Source organism: Lissotriton helveticus, chromosome 12, assembly GCF_964261635.1.
Source record: "Lissotriton helveticus chromosome 12, aLisHel1.1, whole genome shotgun sequence".
Classification (NCBI taxonomy): domain Eukaryota; kingdom Metazoa; phylum Chordata; class Amphibia; order Caudata; family Salamandridae; genus Lissotriton; species Lissotriton helveticus.
In genome coordinates this window covers 767,919,826-767,947,710 of record NC_136073.1, presented here as the reverse complement: position 1 = coordinate 767,947,710, position 27,885 = coordinate 767,919,826, and the positions used below count along the sequence as shown (strand labels likewise).

Sequence of the window (27,885 nt, the reverse complement as noted above, 5' to 3'; positions counted from 1 at the left end):
TTTTAAAACTTTACCCAAGGTTTGAGCACCTAATACATTTGTTAAAATAATCGTCCTGCTGGGGTGCACCGTTAAGGTGATTTAAATTCTGGCCAAACCACTTTCTAAATGAAAGTCAATCTCATGGGTGAAAACTTGGTTCTCGGCAGTGTCTTTCAAAGTCATTTTGCAATCTGTTTTCTTTGATGAGTGTGGGTCCTAATGCCAGCTATAGGCCAAGAGTTTTTTTTGGAGCCTGCTGCACCACTGCCAAGTCATGGGTTGGGCAATACCAAGGCTGCTTAGCTATGATTCCGGGATGTATCTCTTTCTTCCAACAGCCTACACTTCCTGTCTCTTTATCTCACTCTTGCTGTAACACATCTTTATACCATTGCCCTTGTTTTCCTATCTCTATCATGCTCCTTTCTCTGTTTTCTGCCTTTCCATCTTTTGCTGCAGGTCAAAGTTTGATGATGAATAACACTTCCCAATCCTCAAAAGTGAGTGCCAATGCCCACCACCCACCACAACAGCACAAATTACACACTGTTTCTAACATTCCTCATTTTTGTGTAGGTGGTCACCTTTGCCCTAGTATTGGGTGTGGTTGCAGTCATTCATCAAAGCACCCAAAGATCTAAACAATACTGTTTACTCATGCACATCCCCCATTAAGGTTCAGAAACTTGCAAATCCAGTTATCTCAAGGCTAGCACCACCATGCTTACATTCATCTTCTTCTCCCGTAGCTGTACCTTGGCATCGTGTTGGCTGCCGTTGTCATCGTGACTGGCTGCTTTTCCTACTACCAGGAAGCGAAAAGCTCCAAAATCATGGACTCCTTCAAGAAAATGGTGCCACAGGTACGTGTAGCTTTTTTTCCAATCATCTCTATTTATTTTTTATAACTTTATGTTGTAGGGCGAAGCAAGAACCGCGACATTTGTAGAAATAATCGTCCTAATACAATTTTCAAGTCATACCTCACATTGCTCATGTCAGTGTTTGTGTCAATGCAATCTGTGCACTCACATTGTTCACACCAACATGCAGGTATGTGTAACTTAACTGTTGTAGTAAAGTCTAATGGCAGGGTAATGGCTAAAATAGTTGTGTCCAGGGTGTTTTGCTTCATAATGGGCTCAATGACTTCAGAGTTCATAAATAATCCAGTGAAGGACTACAACAATGTGACCTTTGCACCCTGTTCCAAAACTGTCTCTCCTTACCAAGCAACAAATTGAAAAAGTCCTTTGCTGGAGGAGTGGTTCCCTGGGACTGATTCAGGATTCTGGATTATGATAGGACATCCTCTCCTTACCTCAGCACTTCCTGTTCAGCTGTGACCATGTTTCCTTAAAACCAAATAATAATGTTGTTTCCTGTTCCACTCCATGAGAGTTTACTCTTAATCAGGCTTTAGAATGGTCTTCAAGCAAGTCTTCACTTACACAAAAATAAAAATAAATTTCAAGTTGTGGCATCTGTCTAGCATTGAGGCGCTGAGGATACCATTACTTTATGAATATTGAGCAAGCAGTAACAAATATATTTCTGAACCTAGTTCAGTTGATTTCTTTTTTATGGTACATATACTTCTTGCAGTAGCCTTTGTTTTCTATGTATAAGGGTCCCATCCCCTCGACTTGTACATGTGTCTCTGTATTGGCTCTAACCGCACAGGAGATGGCTCACATTCTGAGTAGTGTGCAGCATGTACTTCTAGGACATAACTGTTGTCATGCTTAAGCATGCAAAGCGTGTCCATCTTGGTTTGCATGTGTCACAAAACCTTCAATGCAAGTCTCACACTAGCGGAGTAATCAAACCCACATATCCTGTTTTGTTCAATACTATGGACGTTTATTCACCAACCCACATGTGGCAGCATGATATAAGATAGCTGTGCCCCTATCTGGGCCCTCAGGAAAGATGGTAAAGTGAACAGAAGCAATTAGTCATGAATAGGAAAACATACATCTACACATTCACACACACTTGAACACGCAAAAGTCCTTTAATCCCATCCACCAAGGGCAGATGCGCCTACTCCCCCCTTGACATTGAATCCCTGGAAGCGTCCCAGGTCTGCTCCCAGGCGGTAGCACAACAAATGGTGAGGTGGCAACAAGTGTGTGTGAGCATGTGTCAGCCGGTCCCATCTTGCTGGTGCAGGTGAATGTGGATTATGTCTTGATGTCCTCTTTGAATTCAGTGCCAAAACTGTGATCTCATCTCTGAAACAGTGTAAAAGGATCTAACTTAGTGCCATGAAATGTTCACACCTGGGTTGGTTTCTCTACAGTGGTTATTATCATCAGCTCCAGTTTCCAGCAGCTCCTTCCCATCATCTGCCCTTTTCTGCACCTCACAAGAATGGGTGCTCCACAAGGAAACCCTCAGCGAATCTGCCTGCCAGAGGCTCACCTAGGCACACTGACAAATCATCAAACCATTGGGTTTCTAGGTGGATGGTCCTTCCTCCTGGAGGGGTCTCTTTTTCATCTTGTATCAGACCATACTAGGACAATTGCTGTTCTCTGCCAAAACCTGCTCTGAATGACAGGCTGAAGAGCCCGCAGATCAGCCGAGAGGCATTATCCTTTGGGCATCTTGTTCTCAGGTTGCTAGCTGGAACTGGAAACTTCAGGACCTGACATACTTTTACACTCCTGTTGACTGTGTCCTTTAGATGACAGAAGTCCCTGGCAGCCATCTTGGAAACTGGCTAAAGCATGATCGCCATCCTGGTCTTCCTTGCCTGGAAGAGATACATTGTTTAGCTTCTTTCTGAGTTAGACGTCACCCTACCCCTCCCATAGTATCACCTACCCAGTGCTCTGCATAACACTGAACCTGCTTCAGTAATCCGGCAGTCTGCAGTCACACTTACATACACATTTCGATGGGGTAGATGTACATTATGATTAGTCTATGTGCAAGCACTTCCAACACTTACACATAAGTTAACCTCTTTGCAAAAAAATGCAGTGATTTGTCCAGATACTCTCAATTTGATCATGTGGAGCCTGGCATTAAAACTCAGGGGCATATTATCAAGACGGGCGATATGAGATTATCGCCACTTATGCGGCGATAATGTCATCGCCCTATTAGCAAGCTGTCGCTAACATCAGTTAGCAACAGCTTTTAAGTGATAGCGAGCGGTTTGGGGCCCGCTTTGCATGTCAGCGATATTTATCGCTAATGACATGCAAAGTGGGCATACCCAACCTGTTAGCGACTGAAAGCTGTCGCTAACATCGCTATCGCCTATTATCAACGCAGGCGTAGAGATAAAGAAATTCGCGCTAAGGCGAATATCGCCAAAACGTAACGCCTGCTCAGACCACTTCTTAACCTGTATATCCAATGGGAGGTGGATATTCAGGTTAAGACCCTATTAGCGATAATGCCTGATTATCGCTGGATTTCCAGCGATATTCACGCATTTCGCCGCTATCGCCGGATATTTTATCGCATTTGAGATAAACATTGCTAATAGCATGTTATCTCTGCGATAAAATCCGGTGATGCACTGCGATAGAAAAAATTTTGCTAAGCTTATTTAGCGATAAATATCACTAATTGTTGATAATATGCCCCTCAGTCTTTAGGTTGTCTAACGCAATAGTTGGTTTCAGCACCAGTCTTTGAAAACACTTAAAAGAAAGTTTAGTTTCAAATGGTGTAGACGTACAGCAGAGGAGGAGGGAGTGGGGTGCATCTCACCACCACTTCAAAAATCCTAGAACTGCAATATGTCTTTGAGCATTAGTGAAAACTGCAAGACTCTTATGTGTAGTTCTGTCCAAAATAACCCACTGGTGAAATACTTTGCCTGATGGTCTACCATTAAACTAGTGATAATAATGAACTCTTTTCAGACTTTTTGTGTTCACATCACGTTTGTAATGCACGAAATTGGTTCATTCTTTGTGACAGCAAGCCCTAGTCATCCGCGAAGGGGAGAAGATACTAATCAACGCCGAGGATGTGGTCGTTGGCGAGCTCGTGGAGATCAAAGGTGGAGACCGGATCCCAGCAGATCTCAGAGTGATTGCATCGAATGGCTGCAAGGTAATGGGTCTTGTAGAACCGGTCTGTGGGATTGCATCTTTGTGCTCCACAGATTGGGAAACACATGTAATTGACAAGCAAACCACATTCAGTACCAAAAAATCTGATATTTTCAAAAATGTTATCAATTTCTTGGAGTACCAGGTGTTGTTATCAGTTGAAGAATACAATCACTGTTTCCTTTATTGGAGAGAGGGAGGTGAAAGTGGTCCATCTGTTATGCATGGAAATAAGGCTACACTCTTCCATCACTGTCTGTAATTTACTTACCTAATTGGGTTTTAAGGTAATCAAGGATAAACAGGGATCATTTATAGATTAGGAGCATAGATCTCTTCTTTTTCACTGTGGGAGTGACTTTCTCCCTGTCCCACCATCCTCTGTCTCTCATGCTACCTCATTCTTCACGGTTTGCGACAGGTGGATAACTCCTCCCTGACTGGAGAATCTGAGCCACAGACCCGCTCCCCAGAGTTCACTCACGAGAACCCACTCGAGACACGGAACATCTGCTTCTTTTCCACCAACTGTGTTGAAGGTGAGTCTACCATGACCTCTGACTGTTGAACCCTTGTCTACTTGACATTAAATGAGCAACTATTGCCAGCAGGGTTGAGTTGTTTTCCTTTCACAATGAATTGAGTCAATCTACACCTGGAAAAAGCTCCTACATTGTTTAATGTGATGTCAGTTAAGGTTGTATTTACCAACTGCAATGTCTGGCAATACATTAGTGTTGTGGTCCTCAGGGAATTCAGGATGTTTTATGACAAACTTGGTTGGTGGGCTTTACTTATGCTTACACATTTAATGTTCAGTTTTTTGCTTATTCCCTTGGCCTTTTTTCTCTTTGTGAATGCACATCTCTGCCCAGTGTTGGGCCCGAGACAGCTCTGAGTCCATGTCTAGCACATGGATATCATAATGGGTGATTAGCCACACCTTACAAATCCTGATTGATCGTTGTCTAAGTTTGTGTAAGTGCCAGGGTTAGTGTTCATGTCCAAGTCTTCCTTTCTGAGCGAATCCCTGTCTCAGTTCCTCCATGTCCCAAGCATCTGCTTGTTCCATCGTCCTTCCTCGCTAGTGTATTTATGTCTGTCCTGCTCTATGTGCATGGTTCAGTGATCTTGTTTCTTGCGTTGTCCCTTTGCCAGCTTGTATTCGGTGTTTCTACATCAGTGTTTGTGCTCCTGTCCCTGAGCCCACGTCAGTTCCTTGTGCAGCACCCAACACAACTGTGTAAGGAATGAATTGGACATGTTACAATGCAAACTTTTATAACGCATGCCTTTATAATGCAGCATTTACATCGCCACATCCATTACAATGCATGATTTTACTTCGCATGCCATCACAACGCATTTTTAGAAACTACACTTACAGCGCATTCCAACACAACGCATAACATTGCAACACATACCATTATAACGAAAAATACTTTTAGGGCAGGAGTAGTGTAAGTGTTGGATAGTGTAGGGGTAAAAATTACTATTCCCACTCCAGTGAGTGCAACAGTAGGGTAAGTGTTGGATAGTGTAGGGGTAAAAATTACTACTTCCCATTACTTACCTTATAATGCTTTGTCATGGCATGCATTGTAGTAGCATGCTTTGTAAAGGCATGCGGTGTAGTGACATGCGTTGTAATGGCTGCATTGTAATGGCATGCGATGTAAAGGATGTTGCGTTGTAATCACTGTGTTGCAAAGGTAGTGCGTTGTAATTACTGCATTGTAATGGTTGTTTCCCGTAAGGAATACTTGGAGTATTCTCAACAGCTGGCAGCTGCGCAGGCTGTATTCTGTCCAGTGTTTGACCCACTGTGCCACTCTATACAGAGACCAGCCACATGTAAATCAGATTTAGTCCTGCTCCAAAAGTAACAGTCCTGTCAGGTCTGCACAACCAGATCCCTCCAGACAGGAACACAAGCAATCAGAGACCAGTTTCAGTTAATGAATGGATCCCCCCCCCATGTGTCTAAATACATGGCAACATCAATGTGTTTGTGTTTATGGTTAAGTCTCCTTGGCCCATCATCAGCTTTTGGGTCTCGCCCAATGCTCATGTCAGTGTTTGTGTCACAGTGTCCTTGTCTCTGTGTGTTTGTCAGTATCCAGAGATCTAATCAAGCAATTCATTTATCAATACACTTTGATAAATAACTTAAATCATAATAAGTCTTATATTGTTGTCACCTATCCCCTTTTCATACATTTTCAGAAATTCTTACATCTTAACTTCACTTTTCAGCTTGTTATGAATCCTGTGCCATAGATACTGGCATGATTGTAAAGTATAATCAGAACACTTTAGTCAATGTATCAAGAAATAGCAACCCTGGAAACCCCCACAAAATGTCTCCTTGCCAGTAGATACCCAGCTCGTACCTTCCCATTTATGAATGGGTTTTTGGTCGTCATTCCTTCCACGCCACCTTCCAGTGCACCCACATATCTCCCTGGTTACCATTCTGCTGCTCATTCAAAATCTGCATTTTTTGCTGTGTTTTTTTCTCCCTGATAAAATATTATGGCTGCAGGTTTCAATGGCTCTGCATCTATTTAAGTCAGCCACTTGCCGCTGATGGGTGTCATGATATATTTGTGCTAGGTTCACTTTTATCTGGACTGTCAGTTCACTTCATCTCTTCCCCCAGGGTGGACCTCCAACTGTGTCATGGACCAGGGCCACCATTTCCAATATCTGTGATGACGAAAGATTTGACTCGTACCTTTGTTGCGGGGTGGGGATGATGGTGGAAAGTCCATCATGCCATCTGTTTGGCACAATGTGACTTCACGGGTGCATTCACCACAACAACCTTGTCAAAGTCAACACCATTAAGTGAAATCTCAGGGCCTCATTTATGAAAACGGTTGCGTCGATGCGTGAAAAAAGCGATGCAACAGTTTTCACTGCGCCCTGCTTGCGACATGATGTGTGCATCATGCCGGAAGGAATGACAGCTATGTCAGTATTACTGACGTATCTGGCAGCGCACAAGTGAAGCATTGCTCGGGTGTGTCAGACAACAGACGCAACTCCATCAATGTGTCCTTTCACAAGGGGCATGCCCCATGTGAAAGGGCCTGCATCAGTCTTCTTCATCAATATCTTACGCCTGCCTCACAGCAGGCGTAAGATATTGATGAAGTAGCGTCCCAGAAGTGGCGCAGTGAAATCTCATAGATTACCCTGTGCCACTTCTACAAGGCTTTCTTGCGGCGGAATGCCCACTCTGCATACATTATACCTGACGCAGGTATAATGCAGTGCAGGGCTTTAGAAAGTGACATGCTTAGATGCGTCATTTTGTAAACAGGGCGGAACATGGGGCATTTTTTATGCCGCCGCGGCATCTCAAAAAGCGATGCAACTGCAGCGCAAAAGTGACGCAGGGGCTGATATATAAGCCCCTCAATTTCTATACACGAATGCCTAATGCTGGCATTTCTAAGCTTACTGAGTTTTGTCAGAAATGGGATCTGTGGCACAGGAGATAGAGGAGTGTGCCCAGGATCAAACAGTTCGATCCAGTAGGAGATTAGAACGAGCCTTCTAATTACACGAATAACAATGTAGGAGCTATACATGATCTGGTACCAGTATCATCATATCATCTGGCCACAATTTTGTACAAATCAATCACTATTTAAACAAGTTACATGTGTTTATCTTAAAACCAGTCGTTTCTTTGTATGTAAGAATCACCAGGGGACTCATTTATGAAAAGTGACTCATGGCTGCGTGAAAACAGCGATGCGTCACTTTTCATTGCGTCCTCCTTGCGACATGCTGGATGCGTCATATTTACAGTATGACACATCATGTCGCAAGCAGTTACAGATACGCCAGTATTTCTGATGTATCTGTAGGCGCAAAAATGACGCATCGCTGGAGTGTCATGAAAATGACGCAACTCCTTCAATGGCTCATTTCACTTGGACAAGTTCCATTTCGATTGTGCCTGCATCAGTCTTACGCCTGCTGTGAGGCAGGCGTAGAATATTGACGCATTTGCGTCCTACAAATGGCGCGTCACTTCTACGAGACTTACTTGCGTCAAAACGCCCACCCTGCATACATTATACCGGGCGCAGGTATAATGTGGCGCAGGGGTTTACAAAGTGACACATCTACATAGATGCGTCACTGTCAAATATGACGCATCATGGCGCATTTTGTTACCCTGCTGGTGCGTCACAAAAAAGTGACGCAGTGGCGGTGCACAAGTCACGCAAGGGCTCATAAATAAGCCCCCAGGTATTTTTCAAACTTCCAAGTAATTTTAAGTAAATGAATCGAATGATCCAAGTTGTACATGGGAGTTGGTGATTTTGTTCCAAAGGAATGCAATCCGTGGCAAAATATGATCTGGCTCACTTTTGGGATCTGCTGTGCTGCTGTGTGGGAAGAATGCAAGGATGCAGGGATATGTTACAAGTTAGATAATACCTCCTCCTCTGGCTGACCCATTGCTTGCTCTGCGCATTTCGCAGAAGCCACCTGTTGGAGTTATTATAGCTCTGACCTTCAGGATTTCACTGAACACATGCCAAGGACGAGGAGTTCCTAGGGGACATCGGCATCTGGACAGTCCCACGCTCCCCTTCACAGCGGTCCGCGGGGTCACACTCCCTCCTGGGCTGTACAAAGGGCCAAAGAAGGCATGTTTCCGACTGTTTTCAATCCGCGGGGGACTTTTGGGGAAAGTGTTACATGTTGACTGCTGGGATCTTAAACAAAAATGCAGCTGTGCATTCCTCTCCAAGTCTCAGTTTATTTAGGTGTTGCGGCCCCTCTCCTGGCCTTTGATTTTTCTGTAAGAATAGAATAAAAGAGTGAACAGCAGGGAGTGCTTACTAACTAGGCAACGCAATTACCGCAACCAACCGAGGGAGGGCAGCAAATACTAATAAATGCATATTGCTTTACAGAAAAATCAATTATAACTCCCAGCCTTATTACATTAATTTTGACATGTCCTTCACTATTTATCTATCTTTTTTTCTCACTCAATTGGCATTTATTCTTATTTATTTTCTGTTCTAGACAACGATTAAGTCTACATTTATTTATCTGCTTAGTTTAAGTGTTTTGATAGCTGTAAGGCTTTAGTGTGCTTTGTAGCCATGTTCTTCACAACAATACACCCACAGAAATACATTTGCGTTATTGTACTACTACATGCGGTTGTTTGCTGCTGGTTAATCCTCATTAGGAAATCTTATCCATTTTTATTTCTCTGTGGCGCGAATATTAACAGCTATTTGCCTGCCACTTTGATTAATGATTGAATGAATCGACTGCCACTCAATCGACCAAGATGGCAGCTTTTACCCATTTTTTAAATAAATCGAGAAAAGGAAATGGATTGTTTTCCATCTCAACTTGAGTGTCAAAAATCAGTATCGGGTGATTATGAGTGACAAATCGGGGTCCTTAGTTATGACTGGCGGGTAACTTTAGATATGCTGTCCTGGATGGTGTTTCGCAGCCTCTATAACGTTCTCTTCCGGAAATTACATGTAACTAGGGGTGGGCGTAACTGGCGTAATTCTCACACTGTAATTACTCACAATTACGGCAAAATTACTCGTAACTACTCGAGAAGCATATTCCTGCACTTAGCGCTATTTTCTTTGTGCAAAATGCACCCTTGTGTTCAAAATGGGCGAGAAGATACATTTTGCGCTGAGAATATTGCACTAATGCTACAGAACATGAACAGCAGTAGCCAGCAGCCGCTCACTCTCTCTTTCTTAGGGGCATATTATCAAGGGCTGGCGATAACCTTATCGCCGCTTTAGCTTCCGTTTTCGGGCGAAAAGCAGCGATAATTTTATCGCTTTCTTAACAAGGACACGCTAGCGAGTGTTTCCTTGCCTTAGCGCCTGGCTTCCTATCGCCTCGCCTCGCATCGCTAATGAGATGCAAGATAGGCGTGCCCCCTACAACTACATTATAAAATATCGCTAACGGTGCTTCGCTGTATTTACAACTAAGCCCCGTCAGGTTTAGCGCTGTTTTTTTTCACGCTAACTGGGCCTTAACTCTGGAATTTAACGTCTGTTGAATTCCAGACTAAGGCATACCTAACATGGGGGTGGATTGTGTGGCTACGACCACAGGCCCTATCATCAAGGATATCGCCGTTTTCCATGTATCATCACTGGAAAACAAGCGATGTTCCATGGAAAACACCGCTATCGCTGGAATAATTATCGCCATTGCGCTATGCGTTGTTAATATTAGCATGGCAATAATTTCCAGCGATAGCCGGCGATAAAAAATCTCATGCTAAGAGCGCCCAGTGATAATTATCGCTGCCGCTTGATAATTATCGCTGCCGCTTGATAATATGCCCCTTAGATCGTTGTTCCTGTGTTCTTGCGCTAGGATTTTTTTCCCAAATTGCTCTTAATTTTTAAAGCTGGGAAATCAAGTAATTGAAGTAACTTCGCATTAGAAGAGTAATGCGTAATTACTGAAATTACTCTGATTGCTCCGCAATGAATAACATTTTGCCCAGGCCTACATATAACCAGGGCCAGACTGGGAACCGAAATCAGACCTGGCACACTGCTTGGCCGGCCCCCCTAGTGGGAAAAGGTGAGTGAGGCCGAGCTGTTTGCATGGCCGATTTTGGTCGATTTTGTTACAGGGGGCCGATATTGCCGGCCCAGGGTAAAAACGACCCCCCAGGGACCTAAAACCAGCTGCCAACCTGGTGGCACACCGAGAAAATGCCTGCTATGGCCAGTCCAGCCCTGCCTATAACCTCTTCAACCTCAAGTCCATAGCACAATATGTTAGTTTTTATATAGATGGTTTATCGCTGTTCGTGGAATCGACTAATGCCGGACAGTCAGTTCCTGGAGCGAGAGTCGTATTGTTGGCTTATGGTGATCCCTACTACATTTTGAAAGTCACCAAACTTTACAAAAAGGCCTGTGCAAAATGTAAATTACATTGGAAAATTCGCAACATTTCATATTACTAAAGTTCATGTAATTTTTTACCCTCTGAGAGAATTTCGCCAAGAGAATGCCACACCCAGAAGAATCTGCTGCTCAATCCATTCGCCTGGAGGCAAAAGATAAGAGATATTGCGTAATATGAATTTCAGTATCTCATGAGACCCTCATAGAAAAGAAATGTGAGGTATCACATTTCATGCTGGAAATATATTTTCTAGTATTTTTATGTAATTTTCAGGAAGTCCCTCAAATAAGTCACTTAATTTGAACACCTCTAAAGTAAAATTAAAACTACTATTTAAGCGCTTTCAATGTCCTTTATCTCACTGTGGTGATCGGGCACTAAATTTGATACCTCTTGCCTCTTATTCCTTCCTTGAGTTAAACTTCACCTTAGTTGTATTTGCCACAGTTCGTTTAGTACATGTTAGTTGTGCCCAGAGTGCCAGACTTGCATTCAGATGTTACTTTACAGAAATTCACTGCACAAATGAACAAGCATTGGCAAAGACAATTGATATCACCTTTGTGACCTACTAGCTTTTACAATGCCTTTTAGTGATCCTCTACAGCATCAGGCCTTTTTCCAAAGCTGTGCAGCATCGTTTAAAAAATAAATATGTATATAAATAAAGTCACAAGGACGCTACCGCTCCTGTTGTGTCATTTCACTGGCACCCACATGCATGATGGTGCATGCTCATGCATGTATAGAACGCATACACCTGCCAGCGTAATAAAGCAAGCACCATCTACCTTCATTTTTTATTTATCGATCCAAGATGCTGGATGGTTATTTATTTTTTTACTGCCAAAGCGCAGATTCCCCCCTTCCTCCCCAAATAGTGGGGGAGGACGGTATACCGGAGGAGGGGGCGAATGTGGTAGTAGGTGGGGCTAGGAGTGGCAAAGGCATTGCATGAGAGAGAAAGAAAGCAACACCAGGCCATGAAGAAGCACACATGGAGTTGAAGAACTCAGTAACTGGTGCTATGTAAAGCGCTCTGATAACTGATTCGGTTCGGTTCTAGTTCGCGCTATATATATAAAAAAAAAACTCTGCTACTCTGCAGAGGATCGGGGCTAAGAAGAGAACACAGAGGCGTAGAGGCGAGGGAAGAAGCAGGGCAACACACACAAGAGCGCAAGAAGCACAAAAAAGGGACAGCAACACAGGGAGGCGGAAAGAAGCACGAGGTGGGTAGGGTACGAAAGTACACGAGAGAGAACCACAAAATGTAGGGTGGTGGGCATTTGGGGTGGCACACAAGGAATAGAAGCATAGAACTGGAATATACATGCCCTCTGATACAGTGCTTAACCACAAAGAAGAAAAATGTTTCCCTAAAACTGAAGGATAGAAGCCAGCTAATTAAAGAGACGATAAAGAGGTTGTGCTCCAGGGGAGGTACACATACAAGATGGACAAGCTGGGCCAAGGATAGTCATCAAATAAGAAGCAAGCAAATGACACTGACCATAAAGCTAGCCAATGGGAAACAATGGGTGTGCTGTAGGCTTCTGTGAGTTGTTGGTAAACCCACAATTGGTCTTTTGCAACAATACAGGCTAAAAGTTTTCTGTACTTGTAAAGAACTTTTCAAGAAGCACTGCTCACAATTGGACTGAGGTCCTTGAAATCCTTGCCTGGGTGCCAAATGCAGATTTCCTTCTTGTAAACCAAGTCACTACCTCACACTATTTCCTCTTTCATCTCATTCACTAGGAACTGCGCGAGGCATTGTGATAGCGACAGGGGACCGCACCGTAATGGGACGCATTGCCACGTTGGCCTCTGGTCTGGAAGTGGGCCGCACCCCTATCGCCATGGAGATAGAGCACTTCATCCATATCATTACTGGCGTGGCTGTCTTCCTTGGCATGTCCTTCTTCGTCCTGTCGCTCATCCTAGGATACAGCTGGCTGGAGGCTGTCATCTTCCTCATTGGAATCATCGTAGCCAACGTCCCAGAGGGCCTTCTGGCAACAGTCACGGTAAGTCAAAAAAGTGTCATAGTATATATCAGGGGTCTCCATCCTTTTCAGTAATAAGAGCTACTTATGTTCAATACAAGTCATACCGAGCTACTACTATTAGTGTTATAATAGTGACCATATCAGACGAGATTACATTAATGGTCCCCAAATGTAAGATGACTAGCAGTGATCCCATTGGTGCTTCAGGCAGGGTTGTCGGCAGAAATGTTGATAAGCCTTTATCAATTTGGAATGCCTCTACATGGGTAAGACGTAACAGCCATAGCTGTACCTGGCACCATGGTATTAATATTAGTAATAAGTTTCTCCAGTGCCACCTGGTTTATCACTCAAATATCAGATTTTAATATACTTTGGAAATTACGAGGTTTCAAAATACACACGTTTTTGTCTTGAATACACACTTCTAAGTTTTGGTCAACATAGACTAATTCAGCACCCAAATGTGTCTAATTTAGTGGGCTGGGCTGCACACGGGAGAGCTACTTACAAGTAGGTGGAGAGCTACCAGTAGCTCACAAGCTACTTGTTAGAGAAGCCTGGTGTATATATACTATTCACTTACAAATAAGTGAATTATCTAGAAGCAAGTGTAATTATCTATCAAATGTATGTTCAAAGCATTACATTCAATATTATTAGGAAGGAGTCTTCCAACACCCCCACAGGAATATAAAATCATAGCAGTTTTTTCAGAAGTAAAACATGTCATAAATGGGTTTTAAATGGTGAAATTGAAGACTCAGCACTTGTCGAGTGTCCTGTAGAGATAAGTCATCAAAGTGCATCTGGTTTGCTGTTCATTACTCGATAGCGTGTGATACCAGAATATTGTTGTTGGAATATAATGTAGCATGAATATTATGCCCTAAATATTATCTTCAGATATCGCACTACATTGGACTTAGTGATACAAAATCTATATCAATTGTGACAACAATTTTCGAGATGTTATTTAAGACACAATTCATGTCAGCTGGTACTACTGTATATAATATTCAGACATACAGCCCTCACTATGAACACTCCAGCAGGGCACTCAGTACATTAAAATCATGATGTCACTAGGAACAGGGGCTGCTCAAACCCACTACTTGTCTGTGGCAGCCATTTTGAGTTATGTCCAAAATATCACTGGAAGGTTGGATAAATAATGGTGGGTTTAAACTGTGAGCTCAAAGTGACACCCACGAACGCACACCTCAGTATTTGAGCATTGTGCTGTAGCTGGAATCGAATATGACACTTTATTGTAAACGCGTGCCATTACCCCGAATTTTTTACTCCGCAAAATCTTTTACAACACAGGGCTTTACGATGCAATCCATTACAACGCATTGTCCACGCAATTTACTATTTTAACTCCACCGGAGCGTTGTAATGGGTAATGCTTTGTAATGGTTTGCGGTGTAAAGCCCTGTGTTATAAAAGATTTTGCGGAGTAAAAAATGAGGGTAATGGCATGCGTTGTAACGCATTCGTTGTAAAGAATGTTTACCGCTGGAATCTCCGATTCCGCTCAACATCGAACTTATTACTTCACTGATATAAGCATGTTGAGGTAAAGCTATAGCATGAGGGAGGGAATAACGTTACATTGAGTTATATGGTTACACACAGAAAGAAAAGAGCTGTGTTAAGCCCAAGCCCTAAAACCTAGAGTCAAACATCTTATCTTCTTATAAATCATTGTTATGGCCACTAAAGAGAGCTGTTGTGTATTCCACCTGTACATGTGATTACCAATACCTCACTACCTCACTTGTTCTGTGTGACACATCTTTAAAAGGATAAAGACAGATTAGAGGGAGGGAAAGAGCTCTCATGAATCTGTGCGGACTCACCTAGAAATACGTCATGGATGCGTGCAAGGACATTATTTTGTGTATTCTAATAAAGGAAGAGGTAGATACATCTCCAGAGATGCTGACATTGTATAAAGGTATAACTAAATTTTGTGGAACCTAGCAGTTACAAAGGAAGGTGTGATTCTAGAACTAGCAAATGTTTTTGGGCACGCTCATATATGGGAGAAGTAGGATTTATTAGGACGTCATTTTTCACAGAAATAGTTGAGAACAAATGGAATTCATTTCTACTAGAGACCACAGAATTTCTATTGGTGTGTGTCAGAGACAGAGCATAAACAAGATAAGTGAAGAAAGACTTAACATTCAATGATGGCGCAGTTGGAAGGATATGACGTAGACTACATTGTTATGGTGGTCCTTTTCTGTTGTTAATATCTGTAAAAATTAGCTTACTGGGGGTAACAGAGATCATGCATTGACTGATTTTTAGGCATAACCTTCTCTGATTTACCCCTCAATACTCCATCCATGGTATATGGTTTAATGCAATAAATTCAGTCCTTTGCCCATTTTTGCAAGTCACTTTGTCTTCACATGATCTTGGGAGGGTGAACAGATTATGCCCACAGTGCCTTATCCCTTAATTCACAGTCAGTGCATATGAATAGTAAATAGTAATGATCTCAACAGATGCACCACAATGACAACAATGTCTACTATTGTAATTCTCAAGGCGCAGGCCATCAGTCCCAGCTGACTTATCCCTATTGACCCCTTCTTCCCTTGAGTCCTTTCGGGGTGATTATGATTACCAGATGTCAGGGATGTGCCTGTGTCTTGCCAAAAGATTCAGGGCCTTATTATAATGTTGGGCGGCCGGACCGCCGACCGCTATCACGGCTATCAAGTAACCGCCTAACAAGCAGTCAGCGGTCCGACTGCCCAATTTTGACAGGACCGCCGTGCTGGCGGTCGGATAAGTGCTCTTTTACATTGCGTCTGTGAGGTGGCCCAGGAACAGGGCTGCAGCACAAACCACAGTTAAAAAGAGCACTTTGTGCACATCCATGCACAGAGTGCCAGGCATCATGTGCATGAATGTGCATGAGGACACTACTAGCGCCCTCAGGGCCCATTTATAGCGGACCACGGGGGTAGGGGCCCTGCTTGGGGCTCCCAAAGCCCGTTTCTGACAATCTTTTCAAGGCGGTCGGACACCATGAAAAGGCTGTCAAAAATGGATATTGTAATCCCTACAGCGATGTCTGCGCAGGCACCACCTCCATGCAAAGGATACACTGCCGCCTGCTACCCGGATGAGATCCTGTCAGAGGCGGTGGTCTTTCCCACCAACCTCTGCGGTCCGACCAGCTGCATTGTAACGCGGGGGTCAGATCGATGGCCTGTATGTCGGGCGGACCGCCTTTGATGGCCTGTTGGAGGCGGTCCGCTCGATATCGTAATGAAAAAAAAAAATAATAATTAACAACAAGGGGTGGTGATGGACAGAGTCTCTGAATTAAGCAGAAAACTCTCACCCAGTCAAGAGATCAGGGCTAGATCCAACACCGTTTTTTAGCTCACTGCATCATCCCAGTTTCAGAACCTGGCTGTATGCAAATTAGTCTGTTCCTGTCCCAGTGCATGATGGGAACAGGGCAAACCAAACTACAAAGCCAATTCTTACACTGGAAAGGAAACAAGCTACCGGGGACCGGTTTCTGGCATTTCAGCCTCTTCGGCCCGGCTTGCTTGAATCCTGATGGTGCAGTGAGCAAGGGACTCATGTCTGAGCATACCCTTCCACGCTTAGGGTGGACAAAATAATTAACAACAAGGGGTGGTGATGGACAGAGTCTCTGAATTAAGCAGAAAACTCTCACCCAGTCAAGAGATCAGGGCTAGATCCAACACCGTTTTTTAGCTCACTGCATCATCCCAGTTTCAGAACCTGGCTGTATGCAAATTAGTCTGTTCCTGTCCCAGTGCATGATGGGAACAGGGCAAACCAAACTACAAAGCCAATTCTTACACTGGAAAGGAAACAAGCTACCGGGGACCGGTTTCTGGCATTTCAGCCTCTTCGGCCCGGCTTGCTTGAATCCTGATGGTGCAGTGAGCAAGGGACTCATGTCTGAGCATACCCTTCCACGCTTAGGGTGGACAAAATAATTAACAACAAGGGGTGGTGATGGACAGAGTCTCTGAATTAAGCAGAAAACTCTCACCCAGTCAAGAGATCAGGGCTAGATCCAACACCGTTTTTTAGCTCACTGCATCATCCCAGTTTCAGAACCTGGCTGTATGCAAATTAGTCTGTTCCTGTCCCAGTGCATGATGGGAACAGGGCAAACCAAACTACAAAGCCAATTCTTACACTGGAAAGGAAACAAGCTACCGGGGACCGGTTTCTGGCATTTCAGCCTCTTCGGCCCGGCTTGCTTGAATCCTGATGGTGCAGTGAGCAAGGGACTCATGTCTGAGCATACCCTTCCACGCTTGGGGTGGACAAAATAATTAACAACAAGGGGTGGTGATGGACAGAGTCTCTGAATTAAGCAGAAAACTCTCACCCAGTCAAGAGATCAGGGCTAGATCCAACACCGTTTTTTAGCTCACTGCATCATCCCAGTTTCAGAACCTGGCTGTATGCAAATTAGTCTGTTCCTGTCCCAGTGCATGATGGGAACAGGGCAAACCAAACTACAAAGCCAATTCTTACACTGGAAAGGAAACAAGCTACCGGGGACCGGTTTCTGGCATTTCAGCCTCTTCGGCCCGGCTTGCTTGAATCCTGATGGTGCAGTGAGCAAGGGACTCATGTCTGAGCATACCCTTCCACGCTTAGGGTGGACAAAATAATTAACAACAAGGGGTGGTGATGGACAGAGTCTCTGAATTAAGCAGAAAACTCTCACCCAGTCAAGAGATCAGGGCTAGATCCAACACCGTTTTTTAGCTCACTGCATCATCCCAGTTTCAGAACCTGGCTGTATGCAAATTAGTCTGTTCCTGTCCCAGTGCATAATGGGAACAGGGCAAACCAAACTACAAAGCCAATTCTTACACTGGAAAGGAAACAAGCTACCGGGGACCGGTTTCTGGCATTTCAGCCTCTTCGGCCCGGCTTGCTTGAATCCTGATGGTGCAGTGAGCAAGGGACTCATGTCTGAGCATACCCTTCCACGCTTAGGGTGGACAAAATAATTAACAACAAGGGGTGGTGATGGACAGAGTCTCTGAATTAAGCAGAAAACTCTCACCCAGTCAAGAGATCAGGGCTAGATCCAACACCGTTTTTTAGCTCACTGCATCATCCCAGTTTCAGAACCTGGCTGTATGCAAATTAGTCTGTTCCTGTCCCAGTGCATGATGGGAACAGGGCAAACCAAACTACAAAGCCAATTCTTACACTGGAAAGAAACAAGCTACCGGGGACCGGTTTCTGGCATTTCAGCCTCTTCGGCCCGGCTTGCTTGAATCCTGATGGTGCAGTGAGCAAGGGACTCATGTCTGAGCATACCCTTCCACGCTTAGGGTGGACAAAATAATTAACAACAAGGGGTGGTGATGGACAGAGTCTCTGAATTAAGCAGAAAACTCTCACCCAGTCAAGAGATCAGGGCTAGATCCAACACCGTTTTTTAGCTCACTGCATCATCCCAGTTTCAGAACCTGGCTGTATGCAAATTAGTCTGTTCCTGTCCCAGTGCATGATGGGAACAGGGCAAACCAAACTACAAAGACAATTCTTACACTGGAAAGGAAACAAGCTACCGGGGACCGGTTTCTGGCATTTCAGCCTCTTCGGCCCGGCTTGCTTGAATCCTGATGGTGCAGTGAGCAAGGGACTCATGTCTGAGCATACCCTTCCACGCTTAGGGTGGACAAAATAATTAACAACAAGGGGTGGTGATGGACAGAGTCTCTGAATTAAGCAGAAAACTCTCACCCAGTCAAGAGATCAGGGCTAGATCCAACACCGTTTTTTAGCTCACTGCATCATCCCAGTTTCAGAACCTGGCTGTATGCAAATTAGTCTGTTCCTGTCCCAGTGCATGATGGGAACAGGGCAAACCAAACTACAAAGCCAATTCTTACACTGGAAAGGAAACAAGCTACCGGGGACCGGTTTCTGGCATTTCAGCCTCTTCGGCCCGGCTTGCTTGAATCCTGATGGTGCAGTGAGCAAGGGACTCATGTCTGAGCATACCCTTCCACGCTTAGGGTGGACAAAATAATTAACAACAAGGGGTGGTGATGGACAGAGTCTCTGAATTAAGCAGAAAACTCTCACCCAGTCAAGAGATCAGGGCTAGATCCAACACCGTTTTTTAGCTCACTGCATCATCCCAGTTTCAGAACCTGGCTGTATGCAAATTAGTCTGTTCCTGTCCCAGTGCATGATGGGAACAGGGCAAACCAAACTACAAAGCCAATTCTTACACTGGAAAGGAAACAAGCTACCGGGGACCGGTTTCTGGCATTTCAGCCTCTTCGGCCCGGCTTGCTTGAATCCTGATGGTGCAGTGAGCAAGGGACTCATGTCTGAGCATACCCTTCCACGCTTAGGGTGGACAAAATAATTAACAACAAGGGGTGGTGATGGACAGAGTCTCTGAATTAAGCAGAAAACTCTCACCCAGTCAAGAGATCAGGGCTAGATCCAACACCGTTTTTTAGCTCACTGCATCATCCCAGTTTCAGAACCTGGCTGTATGCAAATTAGTCTGTTCCTGTCCCAGTGCATGATGGGAACAGGGCAAACCAAACTACAAAGCCAATTCTTACACTGGAAAGGAAACAAGCTACCGGGGACCGGTTTCTGGCATTTCAGCCTCTTCGGCCCGGCTTGCTTGAATCCTGATGGTGCAGTGAGCAAGGGACTCATGTCTGAGCATACCCTTCCACGCTTAGGGTGGACAAAATAATTAACAACAAGGGGTGGTGATGGACAGAGTCTCTGAATTAAGCAGAAAACTCTCACCCAGTCAAGAGATGCATGATGGGAACAGGGCAAACCAAACTACAAAGCCAAATCAGGATTCAAGCAAGCCGGGCCGAAGACGCCTGAAATGGCAGAAACCGGTCCCCGGAAGCTTGTTTCCTTCCCAGTGTAAGAATTGGCTTTTGTAGTCTGGTCTGCCCTGTTCCCATGATGCACTGGGCCAGGGACAGACTAATTTGCATACAGCCAGGTTCTGAAACTGGGATGGTGCAATGAGCTAAAAAACGGTGTTGGATCTAGCCCTGATCTCTTGACTGGGTGAGAGTACTCTGCTTAATTCAGAGACTCTGTCCATCACCACCCCTTGTTGTAAATAATTTTGTCCACCCTAAGCGTGGAAGGGTATACTCAGATGTGAGTCCCTTGCTCATTGCACAATCAGGATTCAAGCAAGCCGGGCCGAAGACGCCTGAAATGGCAGAAACCGGTCCCCGGAAGCTTGTTTCCTTCCCAGTGTAAGAATTGGCTTTTGTAGTCTGGTCTGCCCTGTTCCCATGATGCACTGGGCCAGGGACAGACTAATTTGCATACAGCCAGGTTCTGAAACTGGGATGGTGCAATGAGCTAAAAAACGGTGTTGGATCTAGCCCTGATCTCTTGACTGGGTGAGAGTACTCTGCTTAATTCAGAGACTCTGTCCATCACCACCCCTTGTTGTAAATAATTTTGTCCACCCTAAGCGTGGAAGGGTATACTCAGATGTGAGTCCCTTGCTCATTGCACCATCAGGATTCAAGCAAGCCGGGCCGAAGACGCCTGAAATGGCAGAAACCGGTCCCCGGAAGCTTGTTTCCTTCCCAGTGTAAGAATTGGCTTTTGTAGTCTGGTCTGCCCTGTTCCCATGATGCACTGGGCCAGGGACAGACTAATTTGCATACAGCCAGGTTCTGAAACTGGGATGGTGCAATGAGCTAAAAAACGGTGTTGGATCTAGCCCTGATCTCTTGACTGGGTGAGAGTACTCTGCTTAATTCAGAGACTCTGTCCATCACCACCCCTTGTTGTAAATAATTTTGTCCACCCTAAGCGTGGAAGGGTATACTCAGATGTGAGTCCCTTGCTCATTGCACCATCAGGATTCAAGCAAGCCGGGCCGAAGACGCCTGAAATGGCAGAAACCGGTCCCCGGAAGCTTGTTTCCTTCCCAGTGTAAGAATTGGCTTTTGTAGTCTGGTCTGCCCTGTTCCCATGATGCACTGGGCCAGGGACAGACTAATTTGCATACAGCCAGGTTCTGAAACTGGGATGGTGCAATGAGCTAAAAAACGGTGTTGGATCTAGCCCTGATCTCTTGACTGGGTGAGAGTACTCTGCTTAATTCAGAGACTCTGTCCATCACCACCCCTTGTTGTAAATAATTTTGTCCACCCTAAGCGTGGAAGGGTATACTCAGATGTGAGTCCCTTGCTCATTGCACCATCAGGATTCAAGCAAGCCGGGCCGAAGACGCCTGAAATGGCAGAAACCGGTCCCCGGAAGCTTGTTTCCTTCCCAGTGTAAGAATTGGCTTTTGTAGTCTGGTCTGCCCTGTTCCCATGATGCACTGGGCCAGGGACAGACTAATTTGCATACAGCCAGGTTCTGAAACTGGGATGGTGCAATGAGCTAAAAAACGGTGTTGGATCTAGCCCTGATCTCTTGACTGGGTGAGAGTACTCTGCTTAATTCAGAGACTCTGTCCATCACCACCCCTTGTTGTAAATAATTTTGTCCACCCTAAGCGTGGAAGGGTATACTCAGATGTGAGTCCCTTGCTCATTGCACCATCAGGATTCAAGCAAGCCGGGCCGAAGACGCCTGAAATGGCAGAAACCGGTCCCCGGAAGCTTGTTTCCTTCCCAGTGTAAGAATTGGCTTTTGTAGTCTGGTCTGCCCTGTTCCCATGATGCACTGGGCCAGGGACAGACTAATTTGCATACAGCCAGGTTCTGAAACTGGGATGGTGCAATGAGCTAAAAAACGGTGTTGGATCTAGCCCTGATCTCTTGACTGGGTGAGAGTACTCTGCTTAATTCAGAGACTCTGTCCATCACCACCCCTTGTTGTAAATAACGATATCGTAATGAAGCCCTCAGTTTCTAAAACTGATCACCATATATATCAAATCCAAATATCAACTTTGTGCTGTAGCACCAAGGTAAGCGGATGTGCAGTAAGAATACTAAATCTATAAATCCGTATATACGTTGAATTTAACAATATTGTGCAGGTTGATATTTTGGAGGTGATGTATATGCAGGTCGATAGTTCTGTGCTTGATAGTTTGACATCCAATCTGTGTGACCTGAGGCTCATTATTCTCTGGAACTTCTTTCTTCTACTTCCTCCCTCTCACAGTAGAGACAGATAGTACAGTGACCCCCTGTGGTGAGGTACAGATTGCAGGGTATCTGCTGGAAGCACAGCTAGTGCAGTTTCCTAGCATGTCCACAGGCACTTGTTTTGTTATTGCATTTATATAGCACTTACTGCTCATGATAAGTTGTAACACCACAGTCCTTGATTGAATGTTTATCCTCTCGACCAATATTCACCATGGCTCTAGGGTGCTGTTTCTTGGAGAAGCAGTGCCACCTTAATTCCAGCACACCATGTATGGTCTGGTGGTTTGCTAGGTGTATGTCTTTGTACCATCAGGATAAAGAACTGCATAAGAAAAACATCTTCTCGCACACTGAATATTCAGTCAGGTGGTAAACAGAAGGTTATGACCATTAGAAATCAATTGGTGGCATGAATAAATAAATATATAACTAGAGCACTGACTAACTAACAAACCAAAGTAGAAAGAGCCAAGCTCTGTAGATAAGTAGTCACCATTTTCCTCACTCACTCAGTCACTTACTCGCTGTCTTACTCATTCACTAAGTCCTTCAATTTCTCTCTCACTCACTCAATCCATCAGTTAATCACTCATTTACTCAATAATGGCATTCTCTAACTAATTTATTTCCCCCCCTGCAACTCACTGAATCCATCACTCCTGCACTCTCTCACTTACTCACTCACTTGCTCACTGAGTCTATCCGCCTCTCACTGACTCATTTAGTATCTCACTCACTTACTCATTGACTCATTCACTTCCTCTCTCACAGTCTATCCTTCCCTCATACCCTCATCCAGTCCATGTGCTCACTGAGACATCACTTACTCTCTAAGTCCATTAATCCCTACTCCCTACTCACTCATTCACTTACTCACTTACTGAGTCTATCACTCACTCATCCACTCATTAACCTCACTCACTTTCTCACTCACTCACTCATGTACGTGCTCACTCAGTCAGTCTCATTCACTTACCCTTTCACTCACTAACTGTGTCTCCTATGCCGATGACACCCAGCTGATCCTCTCCCTCACCAACTAGCCGACAATCACCAGAGATAACTTCCGCAATGGGATGAAGGCCATCGCCACCTGGATGAGAAACAGCTGCCTCAAGCTCAACTCAGATAAGACCGAAGTCCTCATCCTGGGGCCCAACACTTCGCCTTGGGAAGGCTCCTGGTGGCCTGCGTGCTGGGGACCCCTCTCCCAAACCCACGGACCATGCACAAAATCTCAGCATCATACTGGACTCCTCGCTCACAATGAACTGCCAGATCAACGCTGTCCACTCATTATGCTTCCACACCCTTTCTCTTCTTTGACAGACCTTCAGATGGAACCCCACTGAGGCCGAAAAGACGGTCGCCCACACACTCATCAGCAGAAGACTCGACTTTGGCAATGCACTGTGTGGAGGCGTAACTACAGAACATACAAAATGCTGCAGCCAAACTGATCCTCAACATCCTCCACCACAGGCACATCTCCGAACACCTGCGAGAACTCCACTGGCTCCCTGTCAACAAAAGAGTCACCTTCAAGTTCCTCAAACACGCCTATAAAGCCCTCCACGACACCGGACCTACATACCCAAACCACTGCCTCTCATTCCACGTACCCACCAAGCACCTCTGCTCCGCCCAACTGGCCCTTGCTACCACCCTTCGGTTCCACAAGACCAGGACCGGTAGAAGATCCTTTTCCTACCTTGCCTCCAAAACCGGGAACACCTTGCCTCTCCGCCTCAGACTATCCGCGTCACTGACCCAATTCAGGAAGGACCTCAAGACGAGGCTCTTCGACTGAACCTCAGCGCCCAGTCGGATCTAAAGCCCCCTCCCCACAGCGCCTTGAGACCCTCACGGGTGAGCAGTCACGCTCAACAAATACTGATTGATTGATTGATAACTGACTCAATACGTTCAAGGGTTATTCAGGCAAACGGCAATCCTAATACTGAACTTGTTTCAGCTAAATTCACTTCTAGGGATAACTTAGTTGTACTCAACTAGAGTAGCTACTCAGAAGTGTCTTTGTACTGTTTTGCAAAAATCTTTCCAGAGGAAAAATTTGAAATAGTACCCCAGTCGACTCAAACATGGGAAGTGGTGCACAACTAACTCCAGTTTGTGATTCCCAGGCCCAAGGTGTATTTGCTGGGATACTTCATTCAAAGCTAATGAGAGTGTTCTCAGGTTTTCCAGTCCCAGTGGCTCATTTAGTCCAGATCCCCTACTTTGCATTCTGGGATTTGTAGCCCTTTTCATCAAAGGATCAATAGGACTGCAGGTCTTTGAATGCAAAGGAGAAACCTTGTCTGGATGAGCTACGTGAGCATGAGCCTGTAAACTAGATCTATGCTAATGATTTTGAAACACAATTCATCGTTTATGTTTCACAGTCTCAGTGACCCAGCTGTGGTTATTTACCAGCAGAGATGCAGAGAAAATAATACATTTTTGCAGATAAATGATTGTAGTGACTTGTCATTTTAACCCAAAAAATTGCACCAAGGTGATTTTGATGCAATCAAAGAGCTCAGGTCTCTAGAACTTTACTCATGGCTTACTTCTCTCCCTAATGCATCACTTTCATTAGAGGTGTGCACAATTGCAAAGTCAGCGCTTCTTAACTTAGCGTACGTGTTTGTTTATATTTTCTCAACCCCTCTAACAGAGAAGCTGTTAAAAACAAAAAGGGAGGAAAGGGAGGAAAAAGGGACCTTTGTATAAGAACAGCAACTTTGCGAAGCCATTTGACACCCCACTCCTGCCTTTATACTCACCATACAGCACAGCTGTCACACTGACCTATGACTACTAATGCCCCAATGAGTGACATTTGTGTCTACCCATTTCAATCACTGACATTCCTCTCCTAGCCTCTTTCAGCCATTGGCTTACAACTTTGTCAATCACTTCTTGACTCAGCCAAGTGGATTATTCATTTTAGCTAATGATATTGCCTGTTGGGTGCATCCTTCCACTTCCACTTGCACAGAACTGCACGAGGAGCTACTTTCAACTATAGTCCTCTCGGTTTGCCTCCTATGGGTCTCTCTTTAATGTGCCACAGATGCACGTGCTAGCACAGTAACCCAGACCATTGGCATTGACAATGCTTGTTATTTGCCTAAGTGGGATAGGCTGCCTGCATTTGCGGCATACTGAATGTCCAACATTTTAGGAGAGGACTTTCAGAGTGTAGGCAAAGAATAGTACTGTTGCATTTCACTATTGCCTCTCAGATTTAACGTTAGCCCTGAATGGTAGCCTGGAAAAGTAGCAGCCGGATGGCCCACCCTGTCTGGTGGAACATCTGCAGGCAGAAACAAATTACATTTATAAAGCCAATAGGCCTGGCATTCATTTTGGATCATGACTATAATATTACAAATATTTTCGACGGCATCCCAACCCATTTTCTTCACAGACTTCAGAGCATCCAGACTCATCCCACTCTGAACCCACACTACACCACTCCTTAGTGACCTCCATTCTGTCCCCATCCAGAAGCGCTGCGAGTTCACACTTCTCACATATGAATTCAAGCCAACAAACAACATGTTACCTGCATACCTCAATCACCAGCTTCACTTCTTTCGCCCTCTAGACAACTTTGTACAGCATTATTCTCACTCGGGAAACAACCTTTACAATGCAGTCATTACATCGCAACATCCTTTAAATTCCATGTCATTACATCGCATCCATTACATTGCATGTCACTACAACGCAGGCATTACAATGCATACCATTACAACTCATAGCACCCTTACACTATCCAACACTTTCCCCACTGTTGCACTCACTGGAGTTAGAATAGTAATTTTTACCCCTACACTATCCAACACTTTCCCTGCTGTTGCACTCACCGGAGGGGGAATTGTAATTTTTACTCCTACGCTATCCAACACGTACCCTACTGTTGCACTCACTGGAGTTAGAATAGTAATTATTACCCCTATACTATCCAACACTTACCTTAAATGCAATATAATGGTATGCATTGTAATGGTATGCGTTGTAAAGGTAAAATGCGATGTCTTGGAATGCGTTGTAAAGGTAGCTTCTGAAAATGCGATGTAATGGCATGCTATGTAAAAGAATGCTTTGTAAAGGATGTTGCGATGTAAAAACTGCGTTGTAAAGGCATGCATTGTAAATCAATGCGTTGTAACATCATACATTCCTCTCACTCGCACACACACCCTTCATCCACAGAAGCAGAACAGGAGTACAATCGTTCTCCTACTAAGCCGCCAAATCCTGTAACGATCTTCCGCAACACATCAGGGCCTCCTGCTCACTTCTTGAATTCCGCAATAAGTTGAAGACCTTGCTATTTATTTAGCCTTTTTTTCTGGACCATCGAGACTGCCTGTATTCAGGCCCAGCCTCATACATTACAAAAAGCGTTGAATTAACAAAAAAGATTGCTTGCACTATACCATGTATCTTCAAGATAAATAATTGAATGTATGAAAGTTCTGTGTACTTTTGAGATGTAAAGTAGTCCCTAGTTCATGACAATGCAAACACTCCAGTGGAGGTGGAATGATAAACCAAGCAGCCAATTGTATGTGGTGAGAGAGTGGTATTCCTCTGGGTGGAGCCAAAACCCACTCTGTATATTTTAGAGAATTGGTAATGGTAGTTGTTGCAGACAGCTTGGTCAAGCTAGACCTAAATAGTTAATCTTCTCCCTTAACAGTCAGTAAACTTGGCGCACCTTCTCGAGCGACTTTGTTTCCGAGTTTTGCTGGCAAAGTTAAAGCTTTGCACACACTAACACTGAGTTCCAAAAGAGAAAAAGCTTCTTATAATGATTTGCAACTGAAATGAATGCTATGATTCAGACAGCTACAAATCATGCTACAAGGCTGCAAAAAAACCAGCATACCTTACATGCATTACACCACACTAACTGCTACATTAACTACAAATGGCCATATGGAAGGGAAGGTGTTGTCTTCAGTATGTAAATTGTTCACCTCCATTACACCAAGCAAATAGCAATTGTATCCAAAGTACTCTGAACCCATACAGGGCATGCTGTCCTGTGCCACACGTGACACCCAACAATTGATTAATTAGGCTTTGGCCTATCAAAATCCCAGTCCACACTGGAAAGGCACCAACAAACCAATCCAAAGCATTATGAAGCTTAAGTATGGCAAATAATACATACAATCAAATTTACGCACCCTTTGATTTATATCTTGTACATAGGAATACATAATTTAAAGGCAAATACACCCATAAAAATAAGCAACAATCCTAAAATCTAGTTACAGCTAGTAGCCAAACTAACTACAGCTTCTGTCTCATCTCATCACCGCAGGTGTGCTTGACTCTAACAGCGAAACGAATGGCTCGCAAGAACTGTCTGGTCAAAAACCTGGAAGCGGTGGAGACTCTTGGCTCCACCTCGACCATCTGCTCCGACAAGACAGGGACGCTGACACAGAACCGTATGACGGTGGCTCACATGTGGTTCGACAACCAGATTCATGAGGCTGACACCACAGAGGACCAATCAGGTGAGAGAATCCTTGAAATGCTCCCTTCCATCCTTTGCCTTCTCCATTCATTCATTGCCTAGTCCTCATATATGGCAGCCACAAGGTGCTTCAACATGCTCACTTTTTTTAGGCTTATTTGTTTTATATGATATACAAAAGCAATTATGTT

The 27,885-nt window shown here is 44.4% G+C and overlaps 1 protein-coding gene across 3 annotated transcripts in view; it reads left to right on the top strand.

Annotated features, from left to right (window-relative positions):
- The window catches only part of LOC144799042 (sodium/potassium-transporting ATPase subunit alpha-2), a 364,518-nt gene that overhangs the window by 199,752 nt on the left and 136,881 nt on the right, over nt 1-27,885 (top strand). For all 3 annotated transcript variants that reach the window (XM_078670200.1, XM_078670201.1, XM_078670203.1), the window contains 5 exons: nt 732-845; nt 3,928-4,062; nt 4,483-4,600; nt 12,774-13,042; nt 27,536-27,734. In XM_078670200.1, the coding sequence (XP_078526326.1) occupies nt 732-845; nt 3,928-4,062; nt 4,483-4,600; nt 12,774-13,042; nt 27,536-27,734 (835 nt within the window). The remainder of the gene's footprint in view (nt 1-731; nt 846-3,927; nt 4,063-4,482; nt 4,601-12,773; nt 13,043-27,535; nt 27,735-27,885) is intronic.